General features: G+C 34.9%; 1 protein-coding gene across 1 annotated transcript in view; it reads left to right on the forward strand.

The window, feature by feature from the left end:
* Positions 1 to 25,440, forward strand: part of CNTN5 (contactin 5) — a 470,769-nt gene that overhangs the window by 328,272 nt on the left and 117,057 nt on the right. The window contains exons 11-12 of the mRNA XM_037146258.2: positions 8,682 to 8,809; positions 11,342 to 11,517. Coding sequence (XP_037002153.2) covers positions 8,682 to 8,809; positions 11,342 to 11,517 — 304 coding nt within the window. The remainder of the gene's footprint in view (positions 1 to 8,681; positions 8,810 to 11,341; positions 11,518 to 25,440) is intronic.

Genomic DNA, 25,440 nt, shown 5'->3' on the forward strand with positions numbered 1-25,440 from the left:
CACTATGTTGTACACCTGAAACTAATATAGTATTGTATGCCAACTATAATTAAAAGTGAATATAATTGAAAACTATATATGAAGTTATTCTGTGACTCAGAATATTATTTTGGGTATTTATCCCAGAGAAATTAAAACTTATATTTATTCAAAAACTATACTCAAATGCTTATAGCAATTTTATTTGTAATATCAAAGTTTAGAATTTCCACATTCCTTTAACAGCTGACCAGCTAAAGAACCTGGGGTATACACCCAACAATGCAACACTGTCCGGCAATGAAAAGAAATAAACTACTGACAAACTTGAATGAATCTTTAGAGCATTAAGCTAAGTAAGATAAAGGACAATCCCCAAAAGTAACATATTATAAGATTTCACTGATGTGTCATTTTTGCAATAAATAAATAGAAATGGAAGGAAAATTAGTGGCTTCAGGAATTAGGAACCATTGATGGTAGAGTGGGATGAAGGTGAGTCTAGCTATAAAATGAAAAGTAAAGAATCTTTGTGGTATTAAAATTGTTCTGTTTCTTCTTTATTGTGGTGCATGTACAAATGCAAAATGAAAACTTTGTATAGAACTTAACATACACACACAAATAAGTCAGTTAAAATTCTGAAAAGCCCAACACAATCAATTGGTTGTATTAATATCATAATTCTGATTGTAGTACTCTACTATAATTTTGCATGATGTTACCATGAAGGGGACACTAAAAAAAAAAGAAAGAAACATACAAGGGATTCTTCAGTATTATTTATTTTATTTTTATTATTTTATGTTCCTGAAACATTTTTAAGTATATTTTATTGATTATGTTATTACAGTTGTCTCATTTTTTTCTCCCCTTTATTCCCCTCTGCCCTGCACCCAGCCTCCCTAGAGCATTCGACCCCCACCTAGTTCATGTCCAGGGGCTGTACATATAAGTTCTTTGGCTTCTCCATTGCCCTTGCTATTCTTAACCTCCCCTGCTTATTTTGTATCTTTGTACCATTTATACTTCTTATTCCCTGTACCTTTTCCCCCATTCTCCCCCTCCCTCACCCTGTTGATAAACCTCCATGTGATCTCCACTTCTGTGAATCTGTTCCTGTTCTAGTTGTTGCTTAGTATGTTCTTGTTTTGTTAGGTTTGGTTGTTGATAATTATAAGTTTGTTGTCATTTTACTGTTCATAGTTTTGATCTTCTTCTTTTTCTCAGATAAGTCCCTTTAACATTTCATATAATAAGGGCTTGGTGATGATGAACTCTTTTAACTTGACTTTGTCTGGGAAGCACTTTATCTGTGCTTCCATTCTAAATGATAGCTTTGCTGGATAAAGTAGTCTTGGATGTAGGTCCTTGCCTTTCATGACTTTGAATTCTTCTTCCCAGTCCTTGCTTGCCTGCAAGGTTTCTTTTGAGAAATCAGCTGATAGTATTGTGGGAACTCCTTTTTAGGTAACTGTCTCCTTTCCTCTTGCTGCTTTTAAGATTCTCTCCTTATCTTTAATCTTGAGTTATTTAATTATGATGCATGTTGGTGTGTTCCTTCTTGAGATCAACTTCTTTGGGGCTCCCTGGGCTTCCTGGACTTACAAGTCTACTTCCTTTACCAGTTTATAGAAGTTTTCCTACATTATTTTTTTCAAATAAGTTTTCAATGTCTTACTTTTCCTCTTCTTTTTCTTCTTCTGGCACCCCTATGACTCATATGTTGGAACATTTAAAGTTATCCCAAATGTTCCTAAGCTTCTCCTCACTCTTTCTGAATTCTTGTTTCTTCATTCTATTCCAGTTGAATGCTTACTTTTTCCCCCTGCTCCAAATAGCTGATTTGAGTCCTTGTTTCCTTTTCTTCATGGTTGATTCCCTGTATATTTTTTCTTTATTTCACTTTGCAAAGCTCTTACTTCTTCCTCTATTTTGCATCCACAATGAATCATTTCAGTGAGCATCCTGATTACCAGTGTTTTGAACTCTGCATCTAGTAGGTTGGATACCTTCTTGTTGCTTAGTTCTTTTTCTGGAGTTTTGATCTGTTCTTTCATTTGGGCTGTATTTGTCTCAGTGCACCTGTTATGTTGTAAGCAGTAGGGTTTTAGGTATTAGCCAGGGCAGGGTAACCCACTTGGCTGCTTTGTGGTGCTGTATATCGGGGAGGGATCAGAGAGGGAACAATGCTGCTTGCTTGGCTTTTGCTTCACTTTAGGTCACTTACCCACTACCCAAAAGCTAGTTGAGTCTTTGTGGTGATGATTCCCAGCTGGGTAGGTTTTTTATACATTTAGGACCCCATGGGCCCCTCCAACAAACTCTCCTGTGAGACTGGGAGTTTCTCCTGTCATCACAACCCCCATGAATTTTTACAGCCGGAGGTTATGAGGCTTTATTTCTCTGTCTTGCTCCCCAATTGTTCTTCCCAACTTATCTGCATGTGAATGTGGGGTTACCCCATCTGCAACCTTGCTCACCAGGTCTACCACCTTGCCATGTGTCTTCTTCATCCCGCCTACTAGTCTGCACAAATGTTTCTTCTTTAACTCCTTGATTGTCAGACTTCTATTCAGTTTGATTTTCTGGCAGTTCTGGTTTATTTTTTGTTCTGAAATTGGTTGTCCTTCTTTCGATTGTGCAGGAAAGCAAAGTGTACCTATCTACACCTACATCTTAGCCAGAACAGTATTATTAATATAAAATTGCATTTAACTCTACAATTATTTCAACAATTTATAGTTAAATAAATATTTTTGAATAGCATCAGAAATAGGGTTAAATCTGATAAAATATGTCTAAAATCAGTGGACTGATAACTATAAAATATTGTGTATTAAAACACAATATTTTAATGCTATTGTGTATTTTGTATCTCTAATAATACAAAATATAAAATATTGTGTATCAATTACAGAAATTAAAGATCTAAATAAATGGAGATACATGATGCTCATGAATTGTAAGACAATACTGTTTTAATTTTTCCACATATTGAGCTACAAATTGAAAACATTTCAATCAAAATCTCAGCATACTTTTAGAAATTGACAAGCTAACTCTAAAATAGAAGGGATAAAACAGCTTTGAAAAAGAATAGTAAGTCTTAACTTACCTGATTCTAAGACAGGTGATAATTATACAGTAATCAGGATGGTGTGGTTTTGGCATAAGATAGATAAATAGATCAATAGAAGAAAGAAGAGAATTAAGAAGTTGACCTACACTTTTTATGGCCAATTGATTAACGACAATGTGAGAAGGCCATAGAGAAAGTATAGCCTTTCTAAAACAATAGCATGGAACAATTGGATAATAATATTCAAAATAAATAAATAACAATTTATAGTTATGCCTCAGAGCATAAACAAAATGAATAATAGACATAAACATAAAACTTTAAACTATAAAGTTCTTAAAACAGGAAATCCTCGTGACCTTAGGTTAGGTAAAGATTTGTTAGTACAACAAGAAGAACACAAAGCACAAAATAAAATTGAGAAATTTACCTTATCAGCATTAAGAACTTCTACTATTGGAAAAATGCAAAGACATTCCAAAAACTGGCAAAAAATATTTGCAGATCTCATACCCGAAAAGGAGTTATATCTGGAATTTAAAAAAACCTCTCAAACCAAAATTTTAAAATAACTTCATAAAAAATAATAAAAGAAAATATAGTAAAATATTTGAACAATCGTTTCACCAAAGAAGTTATGCAGATGGGAAATAAGTACATGAATTAGATGTTCAATATTATTAATTATTAGGGAAATGTAAGTAAAAGTGCAATGAGATTCTAGCGTTACTTATTGTAACAGCTAAAACTAAAAAGACTGACCATGTCAGAGTATCGCAAAAACACTCATACAGTACAGCTAGAAATGTAAAGCTGTGCAAACACTATGGAAACAGTATGGCAGCGTCTTAAAAATTTAAACATTGTTTAAAAATTAAACAATGATCCAGTCATGGTAGCCCTAAGAATTTATCCAAGAGAAATTAAATCAAATACCCATACATTTGTGCATAAAAATATTCATAGCAGCTTTATTGTAATAACTCCAAGCTAAAAAAATAACCCAAATGTTCACTCAATAGTGAATGGATAAACAAGTTGTGGAATATGTACAGAATGAAATACTAACTCAGCAAAAAAAGAATGTATTGTTGATCATTTATGGACAAATCTCAAGTTAATCTCAGTTTAATTATGCTGAGTGAAATAAACTAAACAAAGGGGATATGCACAAAATTTTATAATTCTATTTATATAACATTCTATAAAAGTGTATACTTACTGCAGTGACAAATCAGATCAGTACCAACCCAGTGATGAGGGTGGGGTGGGAGGGAGTTAGGGGAAGAGAATACAAGGGAACAGAGAGATGCTTTGCATGTGATATGTATGTTGACTATCTTGATTATGGTAATGGTTTCATGACTGTATCCATAACTGAGAACTTTTCATAGTATACACTGTTAAGTACATGAGCTTATAATATGCCTGTTACACTTCAATAAAGCTGAAAAATAGGCAGCTTCCCATCATCCTCAGAATAAAAATTAGCTGTTTTCCATATTACACTATGTACTCCATGATCTTTCCCCCAGTCTACCGCTCCCGTCTCATCCTGGGACACTCCCCGCTGCTCTGTATGCTACCATCATAATTGGCCATGTGGTTCTTCAAGGTTTTGTTGTAGTTCTCACCATAAAGCCTTTGCAAATTCTGTCCCCTTTGCCTTCCCGCAGTTTGCCTGGTTCACTTTCTCTCATCCTTCAGCTCAGCTCAAATATCCCCCCAGCCTCAGAAAATACTTATCAAACACCTTAAATATTGGAGGTATGTATATTGAAAACTTGACCTGGCACTCTCTACTTTTTTCTTATTAAAATTTGTCACAAATTTATTTACATTTCTGAGTGAATTCTCAATTAATATTTATTACAGACCACTACAGTACAATAATTTACATATATCTATCATTTACTTAATACTTTTAAAGAGCATTTAAACTATGGCAGTTTTACATATAAGGAAAGAAATTAACTTTGCTTAAGATCATGTACCTACTAGTCAATGGCAGTGATTTGAACGCATCCCTCTCTGATTTGAAAGCATTTAGTCTTAATAGATGACTAATGATTCTGTGATACGATATCTACTCAGATATAATATCAGAAAGAAATCTGATCCAGAAGTCAGAGCAATGGCGTGGGTAAATAGGTGGTACCCACAGGCAAGGGCATACTTGAAAGGATCCAAACTAGATTTCATGATGTCTGAGAAGTGAGCCAAACCTGGAAACCATGAAACTAGAGGGTCCAGAAAATAGTCCTTAAATTTGGAAATCAAAATAGGCATCGACAAATTAGTAATGAATCATTGCACTATCAGAGTAAGCACCATGCCATCCTCGGTATAGTAGGTACTGGGCAGATTAACAAGGCAGAGAATCAGCTGATTAAATGCAAGACATAAGCCAAAGTTTCTCCAGGTCTAGACATAAACTCATGAAGAAATTAAGAGGCCAGAATACACCAAGCATGACTTGATACTGAATGCCAGAATTCTGGTTTGCATTCCTAAAAACCTCTCCTCATCCCCAACATACCTTTACCTCACCACTTCCTTACCACCCTACTCCAAGGTCAAGGATGTGTCAGTGGAATTAATTCCCAAATCCGAAAATTTCAAATGTAAGAGTCACATGGTAATAATAGCAGTTGGAAGTGATAAATAGAGACAAAAAATTGCAAGCAAATATTTTTCAATATTCAATTTTCTAGTAATTTGCTATACAATAGCCAGACATTATAATGTAAATCACATTTATTGTCTAATTTATTTTTTCTTCACTAAGTTAAAAAAGTGAGCTCATCTGATAAGCATGTGATATATAAATCAGTAGACAGGTTTTTGGTTAAATGACACTGCCACTTGACAGATAAAAAACATCATGGTGTTTAAAATTCTCCATCCCCCCGTGTATCAGTGACCTAAAGTACAGGAGTGTTCATAAACTATCTTTAAAAGGAGAACATAATACATTGTCTGCTGTCAGAGAGAAAGGACTCATCTTAAATCAAGAGCTGAAATACTGCCAGTATCTAAAATACATTTTTTCTTTCAAAGGAGGTGAACTTTGAAGCCAAACTTTTCACCAGCTATGTTGGAATTTATATGAGTCAGTAAAATTCAGATATTTTCCAAGATATTGACAATTTGCCCAAATTATAGTCATTTAGCTAAATTTCAATAGTTTGTTATTTTCAAAAGGAAATGCTTATTTATTTTTAAAAATTAAACTTTTTGCTTTCAATATTTTTTGGTAGCATTGTAGTTTGGGGATCAAAATGGAATGAATACATTATATTCCATTTATATAGAAACTGAGCATTATCTAAATAAATGAACCTAATTTTTTACTGACCATCTCGAATGGACTACATAACTTTAATGTCACTGTTCTCCAAATGTCTCAAATTAGTTATATCCCTCCTAGACATAAATGGCAAAACAAAATCAGCTATTCTTAGTTTGCTTTACTTCTAAATTTGTCTCCATTCTGTTTGATCCATACTGAAAACAATTTGATGTATTTGAACTGATATTCATATTGATGACAATATATAAGTATAAATTCATAAGCAATATTTGACAACCTAGAATCTAATCCAATTGTTATAAAATGTTTAATTTATCAATAATGTCAGTTTTGGGTGATTGGCAAGATTGAATACACATTTTAAAATAACATAAAATATATTGACTCAACAGATTCAACTATTCTTGAATCTTAATTTAATATTATAACATTGTTGTAGCATGAACTATTATTTTCAGGATTAGGAGTATCCAGTTTTAGGATTTTAAGTTCACCGATTCTCACCAAAAGCAATATAGTGTGTTATTTCCTTTTTCTTAAAAGAAGTCAGTCCAAATGTTGCCTGTGGAAATTGGATTATTTCACAGAGTGTTGGGGAATGCATTTTGGGGACCTACACATAGGAGAAGACCTGAGGCATAGTGGTAAGATTTATTGGAGCAGAAACCAAGTCTCCCTCAGGTGCCCAATGTTTCATCAACGACCAGGTGGCTCAGCTCCGTCTTTGTGTGGAGGAAGTCCGGTACCTGGTGAGCACAGGTGTCCACCAGGAGGTTCAGGGGTCAGAAGTGCAATGCCATCACCATGGACTCTGGTACTTCAACACAGTCTTCTCCTGGCTGCACTCTGGCCCATCAGTGCCACCCTTCAGCCCATGAGCAGCTGCTACGGGGAGACAACGTTGCGGACAAATGAAATGAAGCCTGGGCCTTTTTAAGCTTTGATTTTATCTCCTTGGGTTTGGGAGAGAGCAGACTTTCTTTTAAACTTAACAAATTTCTTCCTAATTCTCTGTGGCCATGTGTTGGGTTCTCACCATATCCAACCCTTATTCTGGATCTTTTGGGGTTCTGCCTCTTTCTCTTGCCCAATCTTTTTCCAGATATTTCCAGGCTAGATTCCTCCTTTTTATGTCACCATTTTGGTTCCTACTGTGCAAACCTAAAAAATTTTGCCTCCTGCTTCTACTGCACAAGTCTCATTGGGGGAATTTTCCCTTTATTGTTTCTCCCTCCCCCCAGGTAATCCCAGCTAATAGCTGATTGTTCTCCAGGGAGACTGAAAAGCCATTTTTCCAGTCCACTCTGGGGGACCAAAGGATGTTAATCCCTTTTGTGAGGCAATGCAGCTATCCCAGGTTTAGACAGTTTAGCTCCCTTCTCTTTGTTAATAATTAACTAGCTGCCTGCTGTAACACAAACTCTAGTGGCATATCAAATAAAACTGCAACAGCCACTTCTATTATGTTTCAGGTTGCATGAGTATGTTGATGCACCAGTGAAATGTGTATTTCAGGATCTTATAAGAGAGAAAAGGACAAAAATACTAATTAATTTTAAATCTGTATATTTCTGGAATGATGACTACACAGGAGGATATGTTAATCCTAAAGGTCAACCTCATTTTCACTGAACTTTCAAAAGTGTTTAACAATGTTGTAATTTTTCACCTTCATAGAAGACTCAAGGTCCATTTTTAACAAAGGTCTCGAACGAGCCCAAATGCAAACTCAGGTATCATGTTTTTTCTTTTAGAAAGTGCGGTGTGAGCGGTGTAGGTCTCAGGCCTCATTTACATACCCTTGCTGCCCGAGTGGCACTGCAGAGAAACGACCATAAATCATCTCCTGGCTGTTTACAATTAACTTTATGTTTCCTACCTGTCCTCCTCCATGTTTCTTACGCTGTTTCTTTTTATATCTGATTTTTGAGGTCACTCATGGTTTGAGGTGAAATACCCAAGCTTAATATTAAAATATTGCTATGTGATATTCTGGTGTAAGTTTTAATAACACAATACAAGGTCACCCTTTCCACAAGTTTTAAAATTAACTGTCAAAAAAGTGGTAAAAGAAAAATAACCTGTAACTTTCTAACCCTTTTAAATGTGAAAAGATATTAAGTGAGTTTATTGCATAATTTCTTGAAGGGCGAAACATTTCTACTATTACTGTGTGTTTTCCCAGCAGTGCTTTATCTTATTTATTGTTACTTTGGAAGTGATTTCAGCCTTCATCAGAGTCTTTTATTACTACTTCGCTGATTTTCAGTAAAACGAGAAAAAAACACCTTGTTTAATAATTTTCAGAATAGCTATTCTTCCAGACGGGAATCTGCGGATCCTAAATGCTTCTAAATCAGATGAGGGAAAGTACGTTTGCCAAGGGGAAAATGTGTTTGGTTCTGCTGAAATCATAGCTTCAGTATCTGTAAAAGGTAAGAAAATGTAGCTAAATAGTTCATAAGCAAAATTTCATGGACTTATCAGAAAGCAACTAAAAATAATATGCATGTATATGTATTATCACATGTGTGCTCATGCTCCTGTTGATAAAATACATTGTAAAAACAGAACACGGCCAAACTGTCCCTTTCCATTATTTAGGGGACCATAAACAGATCACATGCCTTAGTGGTAGAAATTTAAATATTTTTCTTTGAACGAAATACATGAGAGAATGAAGACAGCTGTGTGGATGTTTAGTCACTGTCTCAAAATTTAAATGAATGCTAACAGTATAAAAATATTTTTTCATCTACCAAGATTAATTTTAGCGTTAATCAGTAATCTTCCTTTACTGGCATTTCAAGAGAGGACTTGGGGTAGAAAGGTAGAATAAGCAGTACATGAATGTTATGTGTTGGACTGTGCATCAGATAAACTCATGGACCAGAATTGCTCTTTGATGTTTGCATCAGTGTAGTTTTTTTATAAAGTCATTAAATAATTTTTTAAAGTATTACAACTATTGCTGCTTAAATATTTCTGTTAGTTTTCTATTTCTAAAGTGAACTAGAATTCAAGCCTAGAACCTTTAAGACTACATGTCATTGTTTAACAGTAAGAAAATTTCATAACTTAGGCATTCTCTTCAATTGGCAAACAAATATTTCTCACAGTTGAACTATATACTTAATTAATTTTTCCATCTGTGCTTTTTTATAATGAATCATACTTTGGCCATAAGAACATAAAAATGTTAATTTGTGTCTGTCTTTAGAAGTAGAAAAATAAAATAGCCAGCACTCTGATATTTTACAGAAGAGGCAAATATCAATGGAAGGAACGCCATTCCAAAGACGTCTTCATTCCAGCACACATTACAGGAATCCAACACAGTTTTCTACTCAGCCTGTGTCTTACTGCCTCTGTGTGTTCAACAATAAAGGCAATGTTGGACCCAAAGACTTGTTTATAATAACAAAAATAATTTCTGTTAATCATGAATTAAATGGAATATTTACTTATTCAAAATATTCTAATTCATACAAATTTAAACTACACTATGATATGATTGTGTTCTCTGATGAAGCCAGAACCTAGACTGCCACATAGAATATCTGACTTCTAACATGGTGACCTTTGGAGTGGCATTCCTGTCCTAGAATTGCACTTTCTGCTCAGTGACTATGTAAAAGGACATAGCCTATTAAAGGATTTTATTGGGTGGCTAAGAATGGTGTTTCATCAGATTATGCTATTATCAACCACAGAGCTAGGATGGAAAAATTGGGCTAATTTTTAATCATTTGTGTCAGTTTTCTTTAGGTATCTAGAATCAGGAATCCATTCAAAATTTTGATGTTATCTTTTATCTACTCCATCACTTCTCCACTCTATTCAAAATAAGATATCATATTGCAATTATTTGTTCACCGTTTTATTTTTTAATTTTACAGTTGGTATACAATAATACTATATTAGTTTCAGATGTACAACAGTGATTAGGCATTTATATAATTTACAAAGTTGATCATTATCTTAAATAACCCTTAGAGGTATAGCTCAGATTAGTCTTTATTGGTTCAAAGTTGTTCTAAATTCTGTAAAAATGTATGTGTTTTTTTACATTTTAACTGAATCCTAGAGTAATTAAAAGCAATATTTTCTCAGAAATATTTGCATTCACTACTTTGCCAATCTTTTCAGATCTCAAACCATTCACAATCAATCAAAAGTGACCTTTTATAATCAGCCAGAGGTGCTTCTTCTACTTTTTTCCAGTCATAAGAGGTGTCATAGAGTATAAAGCAAATTCAAAGTGTTTTAGTAGTAGTATTATATTTTTATTTCTGTTAAAATAATTTGAGGGGAGGTACTTCCTCTAATCGTTAAAGAAGGGAACTCACCTGAATTCTCCCTCCTTAGATATGAAGCTTTTTTACTGTAAAAATCCCTTTATTCACACTTGATCATTGAAGGTGGACAGGGAGGCTATGCCTTCTTTTTCTAACTTTTCTCCTTGCAGAATGCCAAAAGCTTCTTCTGGTTATGTTGTTGCTCATCTTTTTTTGTCCAACTTGACTTCTTAATAAGAACATGGACTTAAATTATCACTCCCCTGCAGAAGCATAGTGAAATGTCCTACCATACAAAAATGTAAGGGCTTAATTAATAATAGTTTGTTTGTAAATATTTATTATTTTTAGAGGGGGAGGGGAGGAAAAGAGAGGGAGAGAAATATCGATGTTCAATTGGTTGCCTCTTGCACGCCCCCAACAAGGACCTGGTCCACAACCTAGGCTTCTGCCCTGACCAGGAACCAAATCAGAAAACTTTCCATTTGCAGGACAACACCCAGCCCACTGAGCCACACTGGTCAGGGCTAATAATAGTTTGTTAAAGAATGTGTGTCTGGAACAATTTATTGCATAGATTCCTTGCTTAAGTTTTTCTCTATTATTTAGCACATAGAATGCAAGAAAATACAGTATGTTATGTTAATTAATGCATTTTCATTTTTATAGAACCTACAAGAATAGAACTTACTCCTAAAAGAACAGAGTTAACAGTAGGAGAAAGCATTGTTCTTAATTGCAAAGCAATTCACGATGCTAGTTTGGATGTCACTTTCTACTGGACGCTAAAAGGACAGCCCATCGACTTCCAGAAAGAAGGTGGACATTTTGAAAGCATCAGGGCCGTAAGTTAATACATTTTTAAAAATTTTTTTTAGTGATAACTATTTTAGAAATTTAGGTTTGAATGTAAAAACTGTCTTATCTATGAAATATTCAAGAAGCATAGGAAAAAATTAATTTGATTTAAATGATTATGTTCTTTCTTTATTTTATATTAGGTCACATTGAAAGTAATACTTATTTTGAAACCCCCAGTAAAAAAGTGGTAATACTTTATTATGGAAGTCTGGGTTTTTTGCCACTTTTATTTACTTGACTAATATTGTCAATATTTCCATGTTACTTCTCAAAAGTTATGTTGCTACATAAATGGCTACTATTAGTTAAAGCATTCTTATTAGTAATTATGATACAATAAACTAGTGAGATAACCTGCCTGTCCTACTGCTCAAAAAAAGGTAATTTTTGGAAATTTTAAAATCTCTCACCGGCTATAGAGCTAAACATGCAACCTATATCAAAAAGGTACAATAAAGCCTTAGATAAGCATTTACATGATACTCGTTTTTTGCCTACTAAATATTTTCTTTGTAATATCTTCTTTTAGTTTACATATCTACATAGCAACCAACTAAATGGAGAGGAAAACCTTTTGAATCAAATCCTATAGAATCATCCCAGTGTCTCAACTCAAAAGAGAAGTGAAAAAACACTCCTCCTCCCCCCATTGTCTTCTTTAAGACATAAAAGGGAGACATTATAAGGAAATAGAAAGATGGGTAGAATTAGGGTGGGAGAGAGAGATTTTGGCTGCAGTATCCCATATATTTGCTAAAGAGATAGATCCAAATATAATTTTTACCTACAAACCCAATTTAAAATGCTGTCAGATGCTTATTAAAATAAGTTTCTTTTTCTCTAAACACTTTGGGAAACAGTGGAACACTACAACTATAATAAGCCCAAACATATAAAACTCAGTTTGGATTCAATTTTATTATAAAGGTAATGTGATACAGTGAATAAGTCCTAGACCCAAAGTCAGGAAATTTCTGGGTCAGTTTTCAGTTCAATCGCTAGTCACCTGTGTAACAAAAAGCCTGTTAACCACTGGACTTACGTGGGTATTAATGTCATAAAGAAGTTAAGTGAACAAGTTGGGCCAGATAAGTTCTAAGATCCTTTCTCACTCCTGAAATTGATAAATTTATATTAGAAGACTAAAACATGAGCTCTTTTTGTTATATTTGCCAATGTCAACAAAATAAAACATTTTATTCTAAATTACTTTTTTCATCCTGTTTTACTTTGCAATAAATGGAAGAGACTATATAAATAAAAAACAATTACCAACTACTTGTCTACATTTCATTAAATAAATTAATTTTAATTATTAACAATTTTATGCAACACGTTTACATCAAATTAAACTCATTTTCTCCTAATTTGTGAATTCTCTCTTTTTTCTTTACCTTGAGTTGATACAAAGATTATCAATTTTCACAATCTTGTTACAAAACAGAATCAGAAAAAAATATCATGCAAAAATATTACTTTTGAAAATAAAATATTTAGCATCCAAAATATATCTTCTTGGGATTATCTGTAAACATTCATTTTAAATATTGTTTTTTCTCTATACAAGTGGGCCCCTTCCTTATGTTAAAATACCAATAGAGAAATTAAATGTCCTGGTCAAATTATATGAATTCTTGTTTTTGTGTCTTAGACATTACCAATTTAGTTTGATGCCCTTCGTTCGTATCAATAAATACCTTTAATTCCTTTCATAAAGTTGGCAGCTAATAGTACCTGCTACCGTCCTCTTTACATGCATGCTGTTCTTGCCCTTGAGAAGTACAAAATTTACTCCTTACCCCCTTATCCCACTTGTTACAAGCCATGTTAAAATTAAGCTCTGGATTGTGGACAGAAATAATAAACTACAAAATAGAAAATTAAAGCAAATTATTATATTGGGAAGTGAGAAAATATGTTGATTTAGGGTAATGTTGGTAGGGCTTACCACTTTTAGTACATTCATAATGATTAATAGAAACACAGATGTACTATTAAAATATGAAATTTCAGAAGTGTAAGGTGTTAAAGAAATTGTCTAGCCCTTTCACCCACTTTGCTCAAATTCAGTGGGTTCTGGATGGTTTCAAGGACATGCACTGGAGACAATTCCATTTCCTGACATTGAAAAGGCAGAGAGCAAAAAGGGCAAAGCATTCTATCTCTCTCCTGCCCTTCTCTTTGTGAAATAACATCTGAGAAATTTTATGTTTTAGCAGAAGGAATGAAAGTGTTGTATAGAAGAGAGATTGGAAAGGCTCTGAACTTGTGGTTACCTTCTGTTTGAGAGGCCAACTGAAGACTCCAGGGATAAGAGGGGCAGGACAGTGTTCAGGAGAGTTCCAAGTGAGGTTTTAAAGGACAGCCATTGAAGATACTTCAGGGGGTATAGGCTAAGAAAACCAAACAGAATTCAGGGCAGTAAGCAGGACCAGAGTATGCCTTTGACTGGAGTCCTCTCTAGATTAACTGCTCTGGGACCTAATGCACCAGTGGGGGATTGCATGAGAGTGAATCAAAAGAGAAAGGAGGGTATATTTTTTAAGCACATTCACACTGCAGAGTGTCAAATGCAGCAACCAAATCTATGACCCCCCCCAAAAAAAGTTACCAGTGGTGTTGATATTTAGCATCTTGTGGATGACAAAATATAGCTTAATAAAGTTCTCTGCCACTCCACTAGTTGTACTGGTGTCTTATACACAGCCTTTCATGTGTAAATAACACTCTGGGCAAATTTTGTGTGTGCAGTTTTTATAATATCTACATACAATGTGCATTGTTATGTTTTAAATAAAAGAGTGCTTTGGGACTGCATTTTTTAGAGTGAATAGGTAAACATAGAATCGCATTACATTAAAAATAATACGCACTGCTTTGAGATTTAAATGAAAACATAATACAAATGCATCTTTTTCTCATGACTTCTTTACTCAGTCCATGTTTTACCAACTCAGTGATATGACTGATGTGGGGTCAATCCATTAATGGAGCCACTGTTAAAAGGGACTAAGCTCTCCATTAGTCCATAAACATTTGATCCACTTTACCCAAATCACTTTTTTTGGCAATGATATGAATTAACTGAATGAGACAAATTAGATTTCGATTTTAATTGAGTTTTACAAGCTAAGTGCAGTGGGGCATCCAAAGTAAAAGGCATGATACTTCACCCCCAAGAGAGAGCAAATTAAGGGGGGACAGTGGGAGAGGCTGGTGGGGTGCTTTCACTGTGCTGTCAGCAGAGACTCTACACACCACCGGCGGGAGGAATGGGTGTTTGAGCTGGACCTGCATAGGCAAGATTTTGCCAGGTGGCTGGGAGGAGAAACTGCATTTCAGATGAAGCAAGCAGGTTAAGCAAGACAGAAAGGCAGAAGAGGTTAGAGCAGGTTCCAGAACAGTGAGGAAACAATGGCCCTCGCAGCACCCTGAGGGCGCCTAGTAGGCAATAAGTCAATATTTGCTGAATAAATTTAAAGAGAAGAAGCAGAGGTCTCATCAACAAGTAAAAGACACCAGTTTCTGATCCAAGGATTTGGGGCTGTGTTTTGAAGGGAGCGACGTGATTCAGATTTGTTTTTTAAGAAGATAATTCTAACAGCTGTGTGGAGCAGGGATTGAACATTCACTTCAAACTGGTTAAGCAGAGATTACAGTGAGGAAGTCGACCACCAGGGGTTTTGGACCTAAATAACCATCCTTTTATCAAATAAAGCATTTACAATTATGTTTTGACACAAATGTGTATGACGGTCAGAGGTCTGTGAGAATCTCTTAGTATCTCGGGACCTGAGCATAAATGGCCATGTGGCCCCAAAGCCACAGACTTCATGGAGGACTGGTGATTCATTATTTTCCAGAGACGTGAAATCCCTAGTTATTCGTTTGTGATGTAGGCGAGTTTTAGTCCTTAAAATGCATAAAGAACAATTACACAGAATATCATGGAAGCCTGCAGTTTTTTCTGTTTTGGGGGGGAGCAGAGAAAAAATGTTTGCCATCAGGATGGTCAGCTAAAGTACAGCCTGTTCTGTTGTGAACTCTCCCAAAATGTTAAATTGAAATTAAATGAGCAGTCAAATCAAAATGCATTATTTTAATGGTCCTTCATATGTACCCAAATCTCTAGTTTTAACAATACACTTAAGGAAGGTAGAGTAGAGATATGTGACCCTATTTTTTAAATGAGGACATTAAAGCGTAAGACTTTTCTAGGCCACATGAATACTAAAGTGGTGTAACAAAATTAATGCAATGTGACTTTTAAACTATGTTGTTTACTCTTCTTTATAAAGCCTGTCCTCTCCATAGTCATGGACCATTATGTGTTTAGCCCTTGTCTATAAACTGCAGAAAATAAAAGTGGAAGGAAGACTCGGTTTTAGTCTTAGATAAATTTTAAAATTACATAGAATTTTAATAATTCAAGGAAAACATGACCATAAGAACAATTACTAAATTACTGTAGCCAAATAGTGTTGTAGGCCAGAAAAAAGATTAATAAGAATTATTTGCATTGTGGAGGGAAATATAAAAAGAAATTAATTGAGCACCTACTGTATACCAAGTACTCAGCTAAAAAAACAGTTATGCAATAGTTTATCAATTTCTTTTTTAAGCTTTTATTTATCTATTTTTAGAGACAGGGGAAGAGAGGGAGAAATATCAATGTGTGGCTGCCTCTCACGTGGCCCCCACTGGGGACCTGGCCCACAACCCAGGCATGTGCCCTTACTGGGAATCGAACCCGCAACATTTCTGTTCACAGTCTGTACTCAATCCTATGAGCTACACCAGCCAGGGCCCAATTTCTTATAATTATCATATCAAGTAGTGTTTGGGGAAAAAGGTGCTACCCAACCTAGACCACAGAGGATGGATACAGCATTAGGATAGGGAAAAAATAAAGAGAAAGGTAAACTAAGATAGGAAAAGATACTGTATTAGGGTTGTGAGGGATCTTGGAGATTATGGAGTTTGTTCTAAATTGATACGATTCCCAATCAGTATCACGAGTGTCTGCTATAATCCCTTCAGTGATGAGAAACTCACTCCTTTAAAGTAGTCCATTCCATTGCCCAGCGGTTCCGAATGTCAGAAAGTTAGAAAGTAGAAGTAAATGTGATAGTCTTTATATCAAGCATAGGAATCATAAAGGAACACGCCTGATTTATATGCATGGTTTCTGTGTAGTAGTAGGTAAATAAAAAGGGGCCAGAATATAAACTAATATGTTAAGGATTTTACTTTAGCTAAGAAGGGTTCTGGCCTTTGTCCATCTTCCTGGTACTTCTATTTCTAGTTTATCTGATTTGGAATTAAATTCTATTTCCTGAGGAATAAAAGTCTCAGAATAAAAGACTACTATGCTCAACTGGCACCATTCTCTTTTCTGGTGGTAACTGTTAATGTTTTAAAAATTAATACAATTATTGGACACGCTGCCAGGGTTTACTGAGGCACAAAGCTCTGAGGACCTCGGGAGCATCTACTGCATCCTCTTCCTCATCACATCAGCAGATGTGAGTTTGGGAGGTACTTCACAGCTAATCGGCAAGCATACAAAAAGGCAGGTGATCATTAGCTCTAACAAAGGCATACATTCTCTTTGGCTCATTCTACTCACTAGTAATATTCATACTTTCAAGTACTGTAGCCTCCTGGACTCTGTTCCCTACCATCTCCCTGGCTGGCACAGTGCTCGTCTTTCCCCATCTCTTGATTTTATGCCTCCCAGACCTCTGTCTTGCTCCGAATCCTGACAGCCCGGTAACTGGCCAACTTTCTGTTTTCTGATGTAATATTGTGGCTGCCACGTAAATGCTTTATAATAGCTGTCTCCCAGTCTTTCCCCTAACTTAACAGAAGTCATTCAAATAGGACTGAAGAGTAGAGCACCAACCAACCGAAGACTGAGGTCTAGAAAGGAGAGATGTTACCCTCAAGGCTTTGGAATTTTCAGATCATGCCAGGAAATGAGCCACATCCATTTTCCCTGCCTGTCTCCTGTTACAGAATATGCCTGTGCCCCGCTGCCTTCTCGAAGTAGCAGTATTTCCCACAGTGAAAAACAATGCCCATTTTTAAAATATGTGTAGGTTTCATATGGTCATATGATCATGATCAAAATATGCCATTAAAATCTGGGATTCTATGACATCATTATAAGCTAGATTATAGGGTCCCTAATAGCAAAGGCTAATATGACATTTTAAGTTCAATCACTTTGCACTGTGAAGGTCCACAAAATAGCCACTCAGTCAGTTTGTTGAATTTAAAAAAACCTTTGATAATGAAACATTTTCTGTGTAGTCAATTACAGCATTATTTCAGAGGTTTTAGTATAATTAAATACTGCAAAAAATTTTGTTAAAGCTCATCATTATAAAATGGTTTTCCCTTGCCATTTTTCATAAAATTAGAACTGAATGACAGGTAACTGCCTTGGATGACATTTGAGACAGCGTATTATTGGCAGACCCTTCCTCAATTTCTGAGGGTGTCATCTGAGTAATCTGTGGACCTCAGTACCTTCCGGGTCACAGCTGGACATCAACACCATGTTGATTACCCTCCTCCATTTTTACTCTAATTGACAGATGGTCTCAGAAGCAAAATATGGAGTCTCCTCTTCACTTTTTGTAGTTTGTCAAATGTAGTAAAATCAAGTAATGCCTCCAAAGTTATCACATCTAAAAAGACAGACTTAGCCATCCAATCACACAGTCCTTACTCTGTTTATTTAAAAAGAGTACCACAAAACAAACCTCCTTGGAATGGTACATGCTATGGTAGGGATACAAAGCTTTTTTATTCATTTAGAAGCTCCATTTTTGATAGATGTTTTATCTTTACAGTATATTGACATAGCATTATGGATTATATGAGAATTACTAGTTTCAATAAAATATTTTGTAGTGCAGAACTACAGGTTGGTCGGTTGATTTGTTGGCTTATTTATTTATTTGTTTAGAGGGAAAATAAACCTTCTTTTTTTTAGATTTTATTTATTTATCTTTAGAGGGGAAGGGAAGGAGAGAAGGAGAGAAATATCAGTGTATGGTTGCTTCTCGTGACTCCCCTGCTGGGAACTGGCCTGCAACCCAGGCATGTGCCCTGACTGGGAATTGAACCATGATGGTAAGGTTCGCAGGCCTGCGCTCAATCCACTGAGCTACACCAGCCAGGGCAAAATAAACCTTCTTAATAAAGAAAGACAATTTTAGTGTGGGCTGTATTGAGAAAAATCTGATCAATAGCTGTGTTCTGTGATCTCTGAGGGGGTAAAACAATGGTACTTCCCAGAGCTTCTCATCAGAACCAGTTAAACGTTTCAGGTTATTGGACTGGAAAAGAGGGGATGGAGAAATAGAAATCACTCCTTACCTCTTTGCAGCATTTGCTTTCCTAGGCTGTAAATTCCAGAAATTAAGATGTGCTTATCTGTCTAGAACTCCTTACTTTGCCCTTTTGGAAGTTTTGTTTTTCTCAAAAATTATTTTTGCATTTTATATGTCTATATTAACTCAGACTGGATTTCTAGTATACTGCATTCTCTTTCCACTGGTTGTTTTTAATACAACCAAAGGATGAATTTAATCTGGAAGAACTGCCTGTTTCTTTGGAAATATGACCATTGGTAGTCCCCAGTAAGTTTTTGCAACTGTTGTATTATTTTTAACCTTGACCATAAAGTCTATGAGATTTATTTCAGTGATGTTTATTAAACCAAATTCTCACCTAAGTCATAGTGAATTACTTACTTAGACTTATTAGTCTTTCTAATATGTATAGCAACTTCTAATAAATATTTCCCTGTAAAATAAAACTCCAAATATCTTGAGTTTCAGTTCAGAATTGCCATTGCACCTAGTCATTATTACTCTGAATTTCTATGAATTATCCTGCAATTGTACATTGAAGAATAATCAGTAGCTCTTGACTCTAGAACTGCTCCCTTGTCCCAATCTGACAAACTTATTTTTATAAAAATGGCACACATTTTTATAAATTACAGATGTGCTAAACACTTTTGAATAAATAAATGAATAAGTAAATAAATGCATAATGTCAAGCCCACTCTTTAAATTATAAAATTGTAATTTTCTACTTGTATCAGATACCCAAGTGAGGTTACTGAAATGAGTATCTAAATTATTTTCAGAGCCTAATGCTCTTTTCCTAATGTTCCAATTTTGCCCACAGTCGGTGTTTGCTTTTGTTTATTTCTTCAGAGGCTTCTATTCAAATCTTGGTAATGTTTTAAAATGTTTCTATCCCCCTCTTGTTTTCTTATACTCTTCTCCATTTTATCATTCCTAGTGATTTATGGGCCTATTCAGATTTATTAAATTAGGAAGGATATAACTGTGTCAGTTCCAAATGAGGACACCATAGGTCATTGTAGTAGATGCCATGGGGTGTTCCATGACTAAGGCATTTCTTCCCCAAAGCCATTAATAGTATTGGTGGCTAACAGCTCTCAACCGAGTCCCTCTCTGGAAATTGCTCTCAGCCAATGAAAGTTCTCTGGCCCAAGCTATCTCTTCACCTTGGCCTGTGCCCAAGGGTACACGGTGAATGGATGCATAGAGACGGTTACAAAGGTCAAGTCCCTTGCTTTGAAGTAAAACAATTCTGCAGGGTCAGCTTAGCTTCAGTGTTCCCTGTGGGAAAAGCTGAGGCCTTTACCACGACTGCATCAGAGTTAAACATATTCTGTGCTCTGTTCCACGTTCTTCATTCTCCCCACAAATGCTGTTCCTAATGGCATGCATCAAGGAGTCTCCAACTCAGACTGTTTTCTGAAACTCTGGCCTCAGACAGTCGTAATGGCACGTGCCACCACAGAGAAAGCACTGGAAAGAAGCACAAGTAATAATAAAAAATAATCACAGCTCTCATCCGTTGGGTGCCCACTGGATATTTGGCAATGTGCTAAACTCTTCAAATGTTACTTCATGTACTTCCCACAAATACCCTGTGATATAGGAACTGCTTTTGTTTCTGTTTAGGAGTTTCATTTTTCACATAAGAAAAAGAAGTTCAGAATGATGAACAATTTCCCCAAACTTCAACAGTAGTCGTTTAGGATGGTCATTATTCAAATGCATTCTGAACCCCAATGTGACAGTGTCTCAGTGTCTTTTATCAAACCTAGGGCATATATAGAAATATTGAGGAGGTGACATTTTAAATTTCATACTTTCTCAATAAGTTTAATATTAAATGATATAATCTTGTGAACAATAGATGAATATTCTTTATCCACTATAGAATGTGCAGGCCAATTGTTTTCACTCTGGTAAGATTTTCATCTGTTCATCAAAACCACTCACACCTATAAGGTTTATACTATGATTATGTGGTTACATTTGCATTATACAACTTCTTTTTTCTAATATTTATAAACCTTACTATTATGAGAAATCTTTCTCTTTGCCAAAAATGTTTGCTATATCTATTTTTACCGTTTATTTCTTTTTTGTTAACTATTTGATTGTTATTCTATTACAGTGGCCCCAGCTGCCCCCTCTCTGCCCTCCTCTACCCAGCCCACCCCCACTCCCACAGTCATTCCCCACCCTGTTGTCCATCTTCAAGGCCACCCTACAAATCAGGCTCTTCAACATCTAGTTAATCACTTCATAATACATTTGAAGTTTCATTATTAAATTAAGATCTAGGCTAAAATATATAAATAGAATTTTACATCATGAAGGGAACTTTTGCCCTTTCTCTCTTGTATTATTTCATTTGATTTCCACAGTGACTTTGTGAGTCAGGCAAATGACAGATAAGTGAAGAAACTGAGTGCCAAGAAAGAAGCGGGGTAAAGGGTCTCACTACTGAGGTTCTGAGCAACACAGACACACTTACTACACAGCCATCATTGTCGTCTAAACTTCTTTGAGCTTAAACTTCCCCACCATGAATAATGTGCCAAGTCTGGCCCCACGTTTCAAAGCAAAGCTGTAATTCTAAAACTAGCTGCAATTCTTCACTGCGCCTTTTTGAACATCAGAGATGTAAAAATGGTTGTTTCTTCTCTGCGGTCTCACATCTTTAGCAGGACAGTGCAACCTATTTTTACCTTACTTGATCACTGTTAAAACATTAAAATCCTATCTTCTATAGTGTCAAATCAACGAATTATTTTTTTAATCCTCCTATAAAAGTTACTGAGGATACATTGAAAAACATGTCAAAACATCCTACTACATACACTTGCCTCTTCAGGCATCCTGTGGGTGAGTTTTTTCATTATTTAAAGCTCGCTTTTCTGGCTGCTGTATTTATCAACTTCCCTTTTTAGTCTTTAGAATAGATGTCTCCAAATGGGCACGAGATGCAATGTTACATTGCTTTTACTGCTGAAGATGAGGCAAAGAATGTAGAATGCAAAGGTCTCAACAGTTCTTCCGATGGAAATGGTCAGCTTCCTTATCTGAGACATTTAAAATTGTATCTGTTCACACCCAGTTTGTTACTTACAGTTTTGCTGGTTTCACTTCAGCTTTTAGCCACAAAATTCAGCTTTCGATTTAGATAGCTGGTGGAGAGGGTTTCAGATTCTGTCTCTTTCCTCCCCCTCAGAGCACCCAGTGCCTCCTTTATTCCTTTCTTATCCCTCCACCAGGGCAAGTATCAAATTCCACTATAAATATTGCACGATTCTTTTCCTTCTAATCTTCACATCTCCAGAAATTAGGAACGTGCTTATTTTTCTGAGCTCAACACAGTACCTGCTACATATTAAAGACCAAATACAAATTTGTAGAGTTACTAAAGGAATTAATGAAGGTAAGCATATACAAGCTAAACACTATCCACTTAGAGTAGGCACTTAGAGATAAATGTTTACTATAATATCTAGTAACTTTTAATTTTTTTGTTAATTGAGGAAAGATTCTAACATCTGGTTTAATTATAGAGAATGATATCAGTGATGGTTAGCTTTATTCATTTTTTCTTTATAAGAAATTTAAATATTTTTGATATTGTGCTAAAAGAAATTATTTTCTCCGGAAATAATAATCATAGGAGTTTTTAGTAAAAGAAAAAAGACAAAAGAGATTTGAGCTATCATGTTGAAGCAATGCTGATATGTTGTGTTGGTTTTCTGTTATTTTAAAAAGAATTCCCAACATATATATCTATGTATCCAAGGGATATAATTTAACCTGCAGAGTGATAATATGCATAGTATAAGGCCCTTAACATTATAATTTTTTACTTTGTAGGAATCATACAAATAAGAAGATTTTGTTCTTTAGTTTTGAAAGAAAGCCTTGGTAAATAAAAGGCTGTCCTTATTCTCTAATACCACATAAGGTTTATGATTTTATAAGCAAACATTATTCAGTTTTACATTTTGAAATACTTTTGATATGTAAGTATTGTGTTTTAGACTGACTCCTATATTATTTCCCAAAATGATTGTCAAAGAGCTAGGTTTTTTATAGGCCATTGTGTTAAAGACGTCTTTGGAATTCTACCTTTATTTTTCAATTTCTCTTTCTGCATCTGTTTTGTATTAAATTCTAAAGAGTGCCTAAGTGTTATGATGTCTTTAGCTTTAGCTTTAGCTTTCAAAATCCTCTTCATGGTTTCCTTTATGAACTATTTTTATCACATTATAACATAAAAGTGACTTTAGGAGTCTAGAATTAATAAATCAGTAGGTATTCTCCCAAAGATGTTTTCTTTCTTAGAAAAAGAGGAAGAGGGAATTTTGGAAATAAGTATTGGGCTATTATTACTCACTTTCTTCCTTTATCTAGTATACCTTATATAAGAGAAGTAGAAAAGATCAATTTAGAGAATTTGGAAGCATGATACTATTTTCTTTAATGAATAATTAATGGCTGTACAGAGTATTTATCAGTATACAACAGATGAATTCTGAATATAGCACAGTTCCACAAAGACTTATGGAGCAACTATATGGTAGGCAGCTTACCAGGAACTGAGGATTCTGTAGTTATCAATACCACACTCTATGAAGGGTAAATGAACATTCCTGAAATAGCACTGCCTTTCTGAAGCCTAGCTGTACAGAGGAACAGACTTATGAACTGATATGTGGCAGGAGCAATGGTAGAAGTATGTTTAGGGAACTCAGTCCAAGTTATGCATCATCCAATCTGTAAAAGCAGAGCATACTTCTTACCTAAGCTTGTTCTTAAAGGAGAATAAAGAATATTGCAGGCAAAGGAGGAAGAGGAAGCAGAGGTGGGAAACATATTCTAGGTGAAGAATGGGCATCAGAAAAATACGAAAGGTACTGAGGTTTTGTCTATCAAAACCCAATGATAGATGGTGATCTTATAATTAAAGCAAACCTAATCTATTATTATAGTAATTCTGTTTTAAGGAAAGTTTCTTGTATCACCTCTTAAAGTTAAGTAAATGACCATGATTATGCTTGGTTCCAATTATAGCAAGTTACATATTCCTAACAAAACTAAAACTGCTGGAGTTTTCCAAATTAAATCCAGGGATAAATTACATGTTAGTTAGGATATGTGTTTTACATAAATTCACATGTTGCTTGGAGCTCACCGTGGGGTATATAAAAAATAAATTAACTATAACAATGTTAAGATTCACTATTTAGGGTCAGTAAGATGTTTTCCTGAGAAGTAATATGTGAAGATTTTTTTAGGAGACTAAAAAAATCTAATTATCCCAGACGCAGTTCTAAGAATCCAACACACTTATGGAAAACAGGGGCTAAAACCAACATTTCTGCTTTCTTCCACATTTATTTCTTTATAACATTATATATTTGTGAGAACAGGAATCATTCCAGGTTTGCTAAACATTGCTTCCATCTGACATTATGCCTGGCAGATTTTTTTCTAAATAAACTATTTGTTTAATATTTCCATAAACTAGTAGAATTTTATACTGTTATACATAGTCACTTTCTCGTTTCCTTGCCCATGTGCTAAATCACCACAACAAAAAATAGTAATATATTAACAACAATATCAGGAAAAATTTTAATACATCACATTCCAGAAAATTAATGGTTATCTATAATGTGTATTAGTGCTATATCAGGGTGAGGAATAGATGGTTGAGTAAAGCATGATCTCTCTTCAAGAACTCTTAATCTAGACAGGATTTTAACAACTATTTAATGTGATATGTTATAGTATTGAGATATTATACTGTTGAGAGGAAAAACTCTGGAGAAAAAAATTTGAATTATTAACCAAGTATATCATTAGCAAAAAGACTGTTCTTAGAATGAATGTTCAATTTAATTCAACTAAGTTCATTACTAGAGGTTATTAATCAACTAGTATAAGGTAAGGTAATAATCTAACTGATAGTCATTTAATTACCCTAAAATTAAACCATTTCTCATTGTACATTTTACACATCTCTAAAACCAAAATAATTAACCATTTTGAAACAAAACTAGCTAAAATAACTTAGAATGCATACATTTTAAAGATGCAGCATTGTACTAAATAGCTCAAGGATTTCGTATCAATAAGCCTAGTTGAAACTATAAAATACTATATTTCATCCTGTTTAATATCTGATAGCCCCACAAATAAATACAGCATGGTGACAACATTTGTTTTAAAATAGTTATTAACTATATTAACAGCATTTCCATTATCCATGATTTAAGTAGTAAGAAACACTGAAAGACTTTTGGCTTTTCCTGCGCAGGGACCTGTGACATGCTCTGTTCACTGTGCCCTTCACATCAGTAATGATTCAGGACAGGGTATTGCAAAATCCCTAGTGATTAAAATAACTTTAGTTAGTGTCAAAGATGCAAGCATTTCAATAAGAATGTTTCCATTTGCCTTTAAGAATAATCAGGCAACATAAATAAAGAATCTTTTTTTTTCACCTTTTTTGTGTGTTTTACTTAAATT

Source organism: Artibeus jamaicensis, unplaced genomic scaffold (genome assembly GCF_021234435.1).
Source record: "Artibeus jamaicensis isolate MK-2021 breed Jamaican fruit bat unplaced genomic scaffold, CSHL_Jam_final contig_585, whole genome shotgun sequence".
Classification (NCBI taxonomy): Eukaryota; Metazoa; Chordata; class Mammalia; order Chiroptera; family Phyllostomidae; genus Artibeus; species Artibeus jamaicensis.